Source organism: Pangasianodon hypophthalmus, chromosome 30, assembly GCF_027358585.1.
Source record: "Pangasianodon hypophthalmus isolate fPanHyp1 chromosome 30, fPanHyp1.pri, whole genome shotgun sequence".
Classification (NCBI taxonomy): domain Eukaryota; kingdom Metazoa; phylum Chordata; class Actinopteri; order Siluriformes; family Pangasiidae; genus Pangasianodon; species Pangasianodon hypophthalmus.
This window is the reverse complement of record NC_069739.1, coordinates 2,560,567-2,572,841: the sequence shown is the minus strand read 5'-3', so window position 1 is coordinate 2,572,841 and position 12,275 is coordinate 2,560,567. Positions and strand designations below refer to the sequence as shown.

At 39.8% G+C, this 12,275-nt stretch overlaps 2 protein-coding genes across 2 annotated transcripts; one reads left to right on the top strand and one right to left on the bottom strand.

The window, feature by feature from the left end:
• Positions 1-805: 805 nt before the first annotated feature.
• On the top strand, positions 806-3,364 carry LOC128317859 (stonustoxin subunit beta-like). The gene has a single exon (XM_053231723.1). It carries the CDS (start codon positions 2,327-2,329, stop codon positions 2,903-2,905), a length of 579 nt encoding a protein of 192 aa, XP_053087698.1. The 5' UTR covers positions 806-2,326; the 3' UTR covers positions 2,906-3,364.
• A 2,379-nt stretch (positions 3,365-5,743) lies between these two features.
• Positions 5,744-10,426, bottom strand: LOC128317854 (tripartite motif-containing protein 16-like). The gene is made up of 7 exons (XM_053231716.1): positions 9,862-10,426; positions 9,445-9,763; positions 9,177-9,272; positions 8,395-8,628; positions 7,844-7,994; positions 7,682-7,741; positions 5,744-6,872 (listed from the first exon to the last, which is right to left on the bottom strand). The coding sequence occupies exons 2-7, from the start codon at positions 9,472-9,474 to the stop codon at positions 6,337-6,339; spliced, it is 1,107 nt and encodes a 368-aa protein (XP_053087691.1). The 5' UTR covers positions 9,475-9,763; positions 9,862-10,426; the 3' UTR covers positions 5,744-6,336.
• Between the last annotated feature and the right edge of the window lie 1,849 nt (positions 10,427-12,275).

Genomic DNA, 12,275 nt, shown 5'->3' with positions numbered 1-12,275 from the left:
TTTTTAAAGCTGTGCATTACAAAACCCAAATGCTCATTCATTCAAGTCAAGTCGAGCTTTATTGTCATTCTGCTACATGTGTGGACATATAGTGGAACGATAAATGTCGTGTCTCGCAGGACCAAGGTGCTACATACAAGTTAAACATAAATAATAAAACAATTAATCATTATTAATTAATAAGGGTTTGTATAATCAAATGTACACAAAGTTCTCTTTACTCCAAAGGTAGTCAATCATACATTATATTATGTATAGTATCTGACATTTGCTTCTTTAGTTTGGTACTGGAGCTACGAGGCTAATGTACAAACAAAGTGACACAGAGATTATTTTAAAGAAATATATCATGATTTGGTGATGCATCAGCATGAAGAAAAAGTGTGATCTCTGTGACTTTAACCGTGGCATGGTTGTTGGTGCCAGATGGGCTGGTGTGAGTATTTCAGAAACTGCTGATCTCCTGGTATTTTCACACACAACATTCTGTAGAGTTTACACATAATGGTGTGAAAAATAAAAACACTGAGTTTTTCCTGATTCTGATGTTTGATGTGAACATTAACTGAAGCTCTTGACCTGGATCTGCATGATTTTATGCATTATGCTGCTGCCACATGATTGGCTGTTTGGATAACTGCATAAATGAGCAGGTGTACAGGTGTTCCTATTAAAGTGGACGGTGAGTGTAAAGAACCTCTAGCACAGTAGTGATTACCAAAAAAAAAAAAAAAAAAAGGTCTTTTTGCACAGGGTGCAAGAAGCACCAGGTTTCCATCCCGGGACTGGTCATGTGACTCATGTGAATCGGTAAGCATCACTCTAACTGTGTCACTGCCCCACTACACTGATCTCACTGCATTAGATATGGCTGCTGTCAGACTCAGCTGTCTTTACTAAATGCAGAGAGAGCATCCAGGAAAGAGCAACAATACGTCATGTGGAGTTATTGATGTCATTACTGTTCTCATGCACCAACATGAGGTAATGAAATTAGAAATGCTATAAGGCACAGTCTTACCTGTAGAGGGGTTTGTGTTTAGCTTCAAACACACATGCTCTGTCAGTGGTATTGACTGCATGCTGTACTGCATCACCATCTTCTGCTACACAGATAAAAAGCATTTATTTTCCTCTAATCAAACCTTCCTTCCATTACTAGAACACTTTGATAATCTGACTGTGCATTTCCTCTCATTAGGAGGACAGTATTAGTGCACCACAGTTATCCAGCCAGCTGCTACACTAACTTCTCAAACTTTCTGCACACGTTTCTTATTTAATTCTGTAGTGAGAGCAGGGAGCAGGTGGAGGAAAACCTGGAGAGGTTGAGGTTTGCGCTGGAGAGAAGAGGAATGAAAGTCAGTCGTAGTAAGACTGAGTACATGTGTGTGAATGAAAGGGAGGGAAGTGGAACAGTAAGATTACAGGGTGAAGAGGTGAAGAAGGTACAGGAGTTTAAGTACTTGGGGTCAACAGTCCAGAGTAATGGAGAGTGTGGGAAAGAGGTAAAGAAGCGAGTGCAGGCAGGTTGGAATGGGTGGAGAAAGGTGTCGGGAGTTCTGTGTGATAGAAAAATATCAGTGAGAATCAAGGGGAAGGTATACAAGACAGTGGTGAGACCGGCCATGCTGTATGGTTTAGAGACAGTGTCGCTGTGACAGGAGTCAGAGCTAGAGGTAGCAGGGCTGAAGATGTTGAGGTTCTCTTTGGGAGTGACAAAGTTGGACATGATTAGGAACGAGTACATCAGGGGAACAGCTCATGTTGGACGTTTGGGGGACAAAGTTAGGGAGGCCAGATTAAGATGGTTTGGACATGTTCAGAGGAGGGAGAGTGAGTATACTGGTAGGAGAATGTTGGGCATGGAGCTGCCAGGCAGGAGGCAAAGAGGAAGGCCAAAGAGGAGGTATATGGAGGTAATAAATGAGGATATGAAGCTAGTGGGTGCAAGTGTTGAGGATGCAGAAGATAGAGATAGGTGGAGAGTGATGATTCGCTGTGGCGACCCCTGAAGGAAAAAGCCGAAAGAAGAAGAAGAATTCTTATTTTTGTAACCAGAAACTAATAACAAAGCTGCAAAAAAAAATAACACGCTTACCTTGTATGTCACGTTCGTCTTCTGTTAAACTCACATTGGTTCTTTCTAAAATGTAAATTAGTAATGGCGGAGGTGACCTCCTCATGGGAAATGTAGTCCATTAGCACTTCCGGGTACGCTTCTTTGTATTTGTAAAAGGATGGCAAAAAATCCGGTTAAATATTTAAAAAGCAAATTATTGCATTGGCTATATGCTTAGCGCTTACACTTTTAATAAAACATGCCATGTTCAGTTTGTTTTTCTCTTTTATTTCAGATTTCTGTTATCTCACTCTGGATCCCAACACGGCACATCGTAAACTCATTCTGTCTGAGAACAATAGAGCGGTGAGATACAGTGAGAGAGAGCAGCAGTACTCCGATCATCCAGAGAGATTTGACTCTATCTGGCAGGTGTTGTGTAAGGAGAGTGTGTGTGGACGCTGTTACTGGGAGGTGGAGAGGAGCAGTGATGATGTGTTCATATCAGTCTCATATAAAGACATCAGCAGGAAAGGACGGGGTGATGAGTGCAAGTTTGGACGCAACAATCAGTCCTGGAGTCTGGAGTGTTCTTCTTCTTCTTCTTCTTCTTCTCTCTGTTTCTATCACAACAACATTCAGACCGAGATCCAAGGGCCATCATCCTCCAGAATAGGAGTGTATGTGGATCACAGTGCAGGAACTCTGTCCTTCTACAGCGTCTCTGACACGATGAAGCTCCTCCACAGAGTCCACACCACATTCACTCAGCCTCTATACGCTGGGTTTAGGATCTACTGTTTGTTTGGTTCTACATCTGTGAGATTGTGTGATCCAAAATAAAGTGTGTAGTGTTTTATGTAAAATTCCTGCACATTGCCACATTGTTGCTCAGTCATCTGTCTGACTAGCACACAATCCATCTGCACAAAAACACACTCATTTAAATGTATTCATTAAAATAGATTAGTCATTTTACATTAATTAAAAAGGAAATGTTAAAAATGAAAGGGGAGTAATGACTTTAATATTTTCATTGAGAGACACATTACCTGAACCCGGGGCTCCACCCTAACAGAACTTAGGAGAAGTAAATCCTAGGAGGGCAGGGGGTGCTACATGTATAAAATATATTATTAAAATAATATTAACTATTATTATTGTTGTTGTTGTTGTTGTTGATCTTAATATTATTTTTATTTTAAATAATAGCTTATATAAAGTATATATGATGTGTATTTGTAATAATAGAAGTAATAAGAATTATACATAAATAAATCTCATTTTCTAATCTGATACTGATCCATGTGTTGGGTTTATTGTTTGCCAGTTTCTCCAGGGCCCTGAGTTTTCACTCATCAGGTTACTTGTAAACCATAAAAAAATTCTAATTACGTGTAACACATGTATTCTGTTAAAACAATATTTTGTCTTAGTTTCCCACATCAATAATAATAATAATAATAATTGCACCTCTGCACTGTTCCGTTCATCTTTTCCGTTAGGCCATTACTGTACATGAGGCTTGAACAGAATGTAAAACTAAGGATGTTACTAAAGCAGGAGGCAAATATATATACCCACAATATTATGTTCTACATATATTTTTTTTTTTTTTGGAGGGTGTCATTTTGAAGCACAAAGGCGCTATGACACCACTGTGTTTGCGAGGGGATTTGGTGTCTTTGTGGTAAACACCTTGTCTCTGGACTCAGTAGGTGCTGGTTTGAAGTCAGCTTTTGTCTCTACTTGGTGTGTTAGATGGAAAATATTAGGTCAGGCTTTTGTGTTGTAAAAATATTAACCCAAGATGGTGTGTGATGTAACTGGTTCAAGTCTATGCACTTTACTTATATGAACTTATACGACAGTGACTAATATGAAGGTGAAAAGGACTATAAGAGTTCACTTGTGTGAGATCCTGTGGCTCATGTGGATGAGTGTCACCTCTGGGTTAAGAGGTTGCTGGTTCAAACCCCAGCCAGGACTCCAGGATGTAAACATAGATGCTAAAGGAATCAGTGGCAGACAGAGGGAAAGGTGCAGGTGGTCTAGAGGGTGTGATGGTAATATCTGGGCAGCTCCCCCACCAGGGATTGGGCTGGGTAGGTGTGGGTTCAGGTGGCTTGGAGAGGGTGTGGTAACTTAGTTTTCACAGTGCTCCCCCTATTATGTAAAACTAAGTTAACACTCTTCCTCCCTGCATCATAACCCCTTCTACCCCCAACCCTGGGTAGGGCAAGTGCCCAGATATTGCCCTGCCACCCCCTGCCACCCCCTGGGCATCCCACACCTTCTGCCTGCCATTGACCCCTTAAGCCTCTATGTTCACATCCTGGAGTCCAGGCTGGGGTTTGAACCAGCAACCTCTTAACCCGGAGGTGACACTCATCCACATGAGCCACAGGATCTCACACTAAGGACCTGTTTTATAGTCCTTTTCACCTTCCTATAAGTGACAGTCATATAACTAAGTAAACTGCACAGACTTGTAGACAGCACAAAAACCTGCCCTTTTAGCGCCATTTCTCCACCCAAAAAACTGAGTACAGCAATGAGCTGCACTTGAACTAGCAAGCTCATGGGCCTAAGGCAAGGCTTTTACCACAAAGCCACCAAATACACACTGGTGTCATAGCGCCTTTGTGGTTTAAAATGACACGTGCAAACAATCCAAAAACATTTCTGTCTCTTGCTTTGTCCATATGTCCATTGTTCACACAGTATAGCGTTTGTTTTTATTATCTGTAAAAGTCTTATGTCTGTATTATGTGAATTATCTAAATAGAAACAAAGATGCTACAGAAGAAAGATGCTAAAAAAATGACAAAGAATTAGAAAATTTAGTTTCGAGTTTTGTTTTATATTTATTTTCTTAATTGAATTGAATAATATTTTTAAATGAAGCATTACTTGTAAGTTGGTAGCTACAGGATTACAGTAATTGTAAAATTGCAGCTACAAGATTAGTTTTATAAACTTTGCAGTCTGACTGGAGCAAAGAGAAACATTTTAATTTTCTGAAATATTATTACTTTGTTATTATCAGGTATCAAACAACTTCTGTATCATTTTCAACAGAATCATGAACATAGTTCACTTATAAATATAAAATGTCATAACCATTTATGATTGCACCAAGTTATTGAACTTTATCAGAATAGAAATGTAGCGACACCATGAACAGTCACTTGTAATATTTTCTCCTTCTCTCCTCCTTTTTTCGGAAATTCCTGCTCTGGAAGATTAAATTCCCATATCTCACAAGTCTGGGTTTAATGATTGACCTGAGCGTAGATTGTGTTTAGTAAGCAGAGAGAATGTCCAGGTAAAGCTGGGGTTATTTAAGGACATTGATGTATAGGAGAGAACGTCAGAGATCTCAGCAGTAAAGATGGAGAGAACCGTAATCTACTTGCTCGTCGTGTTTCTGCTGATGCCGGTGCCGAGTCTGCACTTAGAAAGATAAAAGTTTAGAGCTTTTATATTAGAGCACATGCGCTACGTTATGTAACAAATCTAAAACAGTTTAATTTCCACACAGCAGTGTTAAAAAAAACTCATTTCCATTTTTATTTGTACATGTTGTGTATAATAGTGTAACTGATGCTTCTACACAGAGCCAAAATCAAAGTTGGGGTGTGTTGGAAACTCAGAAGTGAAGACCAGGAGACTCGGGTATATCTTCAGCAGGATTCTTTATTGAGAACGTGCTGTTTCACTCTGCAGTCATCAAGTCTAAACAAGAGATCTGTTGTAGTTTTATACACATTTTAAGGGTCAGTCCTTAGAGGTGAAGACAAAAGCACTCAGGTGACAACTTTAAACAAAACATGGAAAAGAAGTACAGAGTTATAGGAACCCTCCCCAGACTCTGCAGTTTCACCAGCTCTAATCCAATCAGCATAACTAAACCACTCACACACTTCATTATCATAGAGATAAAGAAAAGTCCACACCTCAGGTATTGATGATCATGAACAATGGCCACCAATGCAAAGAATGGGGCAGAGGCACCAAGAGCCATCACAGACAAAAGGTGGTAGCCTCAGTTACTATGCTTGTTTGACTCACAGTAAAGAGAACAGGAACTGGCAGAAACCTCCTACTAGAAACTTTGCTCAGCATAATCATTTAGCTGATGTCATTCAGCATACTGGAAAACAGTGACTCTCATATTTGTATTCCTACAAGTGTCAGAGATTAACAAGTCAATTTAACAATATATATAGTTGTGAGAAACTGGGACACATCTTACTGCACTACACACATTACTAAGGATCACACAACCTCACAGTTATATCGTCATCTAACAAGTAGATCCCAAACCCAGCGTATAGAGGCTGAGTGAATGTGGTGTGGACTCTGTGGAGGAGCTTCATCGTGTCAGAGACGCTGTAGAAGGACAGAGTTCCTGCACTGTGATCCACATACACTCCTATTCTGGAGGATGATGGCCCTTGGATCTCGGTCTGAATGTTGTTGTGATAGAAACAGAGAGACGTGGAAGAACAGCGCAGACACCAGGACCGATCGTTGCGTCCAAACTTGCACTCGTCGCGCCATCCTTTCCTGCAGATCTCTCTGTACGAGACGGATATTTCCACATCGTCATCTCGCATCCACTCCACCTCCCAGTAATGGCGTCCAAGCATACTCTCCTCACACAACACCTGCCAGTGGTAGTCAAACCGCTCCGGATGATCAGAGTACTCCTGGTCTCTCCAGCTGTGTCTCAGCACTCTGTTGTTGTCACTCAGAATGAGGTGCTGATTTACTGTGTTGGGGTCCAGAGTCAGAGAACAGAAATCTGAAATAAATGAGAAGAATGTAAGGTATAAAGTAATAAATGTATTTTTTTAATAAGTGAGACACCAACCTATTTATACTATTTCTTACCTAAACCTATGTTCACACTAGCAAGTGACAAAGCGACAAATGATCATTGAGTTTCTACGTATGTGTGTAACAAGGAGCCATGATTTCAGCGACAAGTGACATTTCATCTCAGGTATAAAGTAGGCATGACACAGCAAAGCAACAAATCCTAATGATGGCTTGAATGATTCCTCTGTCCAGTCCTATGGCGTGTGTTATCCAGCGTTTCTTCAGTTACCTCTCATTACTTTAGTTCTTACCTGTAATTAGTTCCCATTTACAGTTTGATGCACCAAAACTTTAGAAAAACTCAGCTTCATCTTTCCCTGTCAATTTTTACCTCTCATTAAACATGCATAGAGACATTATGAAGAAAAATAAAGCTTGGAAGGAAGTAGCAGAGATTGTTTATGCCTCTAGCGAGTGTATGTAGCTAGTAGAGTTAGCTTGCTTTGCTACGATCTGAGAATGAAGCTAGTATGAAGCTGAGCACGTAAAACAAACAGCCAATTTTCACACTGATTAGTGCATTGTTTAATTTGTGTTTAACTAGTTAGCTTTAAAAGCTATATATACATAGATACTACCATTTCTAATTAGAATTAACAAAAGCCAAACTACAAAAGACAGAAGAAAATTGCTAGAAGTGGATTAACCAAGCGTATGTGTTGAACAGATATAATTGGTTGTGTGTGTGTGTGTGTGTGTGTGTGTGTGTGTGTGTGTGAGAGAGTGACATACATTTCAAAAAATCTTGCCTGCTCTTTGGCTCTGAGGGTGACATCATCTGAACTGCAGAATCTGTGGAGACAACAGAATAAATTAATGAAACACAATTGGCCTTTTGGAAAAAAAAAAAAAGACACACACATCAAATATTTTTGTCAGCACGTGTTTACTCACCATGTGGAGAGATTTTCAATTCCTCAGTGCAGAATTCCTCCAGTCGCTTTTTCAGGTCTGAGAGATACTTCCTCACACCGTCGAATGAGAGACGTGGATTAACGTGGATGCTTGATGAGTCCTTATGTCCAGAAGAGACAGACTGGAAACTCTACACAGTAAAAAGGAGGGTAATAGGAATAAACAATCACAGACTAAATTAGACATGACACACTTGTGATCTAAGACAAGTACATTCATTATTTTCGTAAACTCCAGGCCTGGAGACTAGAAGCCAGTCGCAACAGTCAAACTTAAGCTCTGTCATAGTCTAGTTTGAATGTAACATTATTTTATATCAGCTAGCATAGAAAGCTTCTTCATCATAAATCAAATTGAGATTATTAGTAAGGTACATGGGCAGCACAGTGGTGGAGTGGGTACTACTGCTGCCTCACAACGTATGATTTAGGACTGACTTGAGATCAACCTTACGCACATCTGGTGCAGCTGGCTGCAGGGTGGAAAGAGGCGTACAGAGCTCTCTCTGTAGATCAGACAGTGAGTGTTACCTGGAGGAAATGGATGTGATCGTGTGTGTGTGAAAGCTGCTCCAGCTCAGTGACTCTCCTCTGAAGATCAGCAATCTCCTGCTCCAGTTGCTCCAGGAGTCGTTCAGCTCGACTCAGTTCAGTCTTCTCCTGAGCTCTGATCAGCTCCGTCACCTCCGAGCGCTTTTTCTCCATGGAGCTGATCAGCTCAGTAAAGATCCTCTCACTGTCCTCCACTGCTGTCTGTGCACTGAGCTGTTAGGAGACACACACACACAGTTTAATTTTAAAGCTCAAATAACATTCATCGTCATAGTTAACTTCCTAGTTACATTATGTATTAATACTTATATATTGTAATTACGTGTTACTACATCAGTCAACAGTTAAAGAGAGTCAAACCACCCAAACCAATAAAAGACTCCAAGACTAGGTATCACTCGGCCACCATAGACTGATCCTACATTACCTTCTGTTAAAAAGCTCCAGCTTTCAATGCAAACCTTTTTTTTTTAACATAGAAAGAGTATCAGCAATTACCTCAGCAAAAGCTGGCTATAATCACTAGACCAGAACCCCAACTACTCTGGAGTTTGGAGACAATTAAACAATATTACAGGAAACAAATCAATGTCCTGCATCGAGGTCCTCATAACAAATCAATGTCCTCGAAACAAGTCAAGTTCCTTTCTAAATAGCCTTTCTAAATGACTAAATACAGACAGGACTAACATTATTATTATTTATTTATTGCTGAGGTAAAGAGTTGAGGCGTGGGTGAATCTGCTCTACTCACTGCTCACCTTTATAGTGTTCACAGCCTGTTTCAGCTCCTGCACCTTCTTCTGCTTCTCCTGGATTCTCTGCTGGGATTTCATCTGCTCCTCCTCTAGCTCATGCTGTGAGAAAATAAAAACAATCATCCTCAGCGTTATATTAAGTATAATCTGAATAAGTGTACATTAATGGTACTTCAAGTAAACTGTGACATTTAGTGTACAGATAACGCCGATTACCAACAAAATGACCACTTGCTAGTTCTCCCCTGTTTCTCGGTTCTTTCTGACACACCTGAGATGATGTTGTGAGCTTTGTGTTCATCCATCGCACACAAATAACAGATGGAGCTTTGGTCAGTATGACAGTAGATCTCCATCAGCTTGTGGTAATGTGAGCAGATCTTCTCCTGTAGCTGCGTCGTGGCTTTTTCCAGCTTGTGCCTTTTCAAAGCTGGAACTTCATGCTGAGCTTTCAGATGAGGTTCACAAAAGGAGGTCAGACAAATCAGACAGGACTTGATGGCTTTGTGTTTTCTCTCAGTGCAGAAATCACACTCCACATCTCCAGGCCCAGTGAAACAGTGAGCAGGAGAAGCAGCTAATCTCTCTTACTGGAAACATACACATCAAATACACACAAACATTCGACGCTGCAGTGATTTTAACAGCACACACTCACTAAAAGGTGCCACAATTTACACAAACTCACCTGAAAAATGCATTCAAAAGCGTTTAGAGACAGATAATGGCTCTCCTCAGTGCACTGCCAACTGCTTTCAATGGAAAGTAGCTAAAGCCTGCTCGAAAAGTCGCTAAATGTGACGTCATGCGCTGAATAGCGTGTCCGTGACGTCATGGCGTCGTGTTTGCATTCTGCCTGGTGTTAGCCCTTTACATCTGTTTGCTTCTCTCCTTCTCTCTGTGCTCACATACTGTATTTTAATAAAGCCGAATTCCCAGTAAAGCTGTTCACATTGACCCATTTTTCTGTTTCTGTTGTCAGACAGCGGAACGAGTCTGAAATAGGGAGTGAAACGCGGCTCATTAAGACTACATGTTAACCAGCAGTCACTTCCAAGCCATTTCCAAGCTGCTGCTCTGCGCTGCTAAAATCCTGATTTTATAACCGCCACGTCGTCTGACAAATTCACCACACACACAAGTTAAAGACATCGGCTGTGCTGTGATTTCGGCTATATTTACATGGAAAATGATCACTCAGAGAGAAAGTTACAAGCCACAGAATGCGACTTAAAAAAGAAACCAAACTTCCCCCTACTGCCCACTTCCGCCCTCTGCTGGTGAAAATACTGTTCACACCATTCTCACCAGTAAACTAACACCAGTCAGTTACATTTTAAACCTTCTGGTGTTCAACTAGTCACGTGTTTATTGTTTATTTCCTTAAATCTTGGATGTTAAGACTCTCTTACTGGATTATAGAGCGATTAGTGCATTTGCAGCTTTATACAGCTGTACTGGTATATCTCAGAAAGCCTGACAGACTCTGTTCCAAATCAGGTTTGAAATGAATCAAGTGCTGACTCTTTACTACACACTGAATGGCTGATCAAATTAAACTTAGGACCAGAAATTTATTAGAGATCTCAAATCTACCTGTGTGAGCTGAGAGGAAGAGATGCTCCAACCATTCACACGACCATATAGTCAACTTAACCAGAGGGACGGACGATTAGCCATTGTTTACATAACTGTGCTAATTACACCTCAGTTTCACACAGAGGTTCAGTCCATTTATATAGAAGGAATGGAGGTTGAGGTGGAATGGAGACAATGAGAGTGTCTGTGAAGTATGAGGTGATGGGAAAATCTTTACGTGATCCACAGGAAAATGTGTAGAAACTCATCTCATTACATTAATCACCTTAATAATTAATACCATTACATCATACATCAAACATTATATTACTTATAGCCATGGAGGTTAGTTACACCCTCCTCACTTAAAGCTCCACCCATCACACTTTAAAGCTCCACCCAGTGTCTCTGTCACACTATAATCACAGAAGCTCAAAGTTCATTCAGAGGAAACAAAACTTATCTCTGAGTGCTGCTCTCTCTCTCTCTCTCTCTCTCTCTCTCTCTCTCTCTCTGTGAGTTCAGGAAAATGGCTGAAGCCAGTATTTCAAAATGAAAATAAAAACACAAACAGTTGAGCATTACTTCACTTAAGATAAGGCCATGTCTGAGCACTGAAACAAGCTCAAACCAGTTCTTATACAGACCGTCCTAAACAACAGACAGATGCAGTTCACTTAGGAGACTGAAGATGATAATATCTGAATAGTAAGAATAGCATAAACATATTTACTCAAGATGTCTGTGGATTTTCTTTTCTTTCTCTTTCTTTCTTTCTTTCTTTCTAACAGTTAAAGGAGACCCTGGATGGGAAATCTTTACAAAACCCTGCTTTAACAATCCAAAAATGCACATAGAGCACAAGGGTGAATTTTGTTCAGAAAGACATTTTGAGCCAAATAACACCACATTACAATCATATATACCTTTTAAAACATTTTAATTTTCACCATGTATTCTAAGATCTAGAATATACGTTCACTTTTTAAAATCTAAAGCTGTTTCTAAACACTTTGTCTTGAAATTTCATTTTAAAACATTTAACAGTATTAAAATAGGGTGGCCCCAAATGTTTTTTTTTTTTTTTTGGAGACTTAAGCCACACTTACAACTGTATGAATTTTACTGCATTAGAAAACAACATGTCAAAACAAGTGGCATTTATTTTAAAGAAAAAAGCACAAGCACACTTTTCAAGCAAAACATTCCACAAAAATGATTATTATGTTTAAAAATATAAAAAATAATAGATATACTGGTCAAAATTAAAAAATATATATATTTGTAGACTTCATATTATTCTGGTTGTTAGAGTTAATCCACAGTTAATATGATGAACTACACCATGTGGTTACTCTGCTAGAGGCATCTGTATGTAACTGAAGGTAACTGACTACATACATCTACTTTAAATTACCTTTAGACCAGCTGGTTAAAAGTCATTGCAAAAATGACTCAGATGAAGGAATTAAGTTATGAGGAAAGAAGGAAAGAAGGCCGCTTTATTCAGCTGATCAGCAAAAC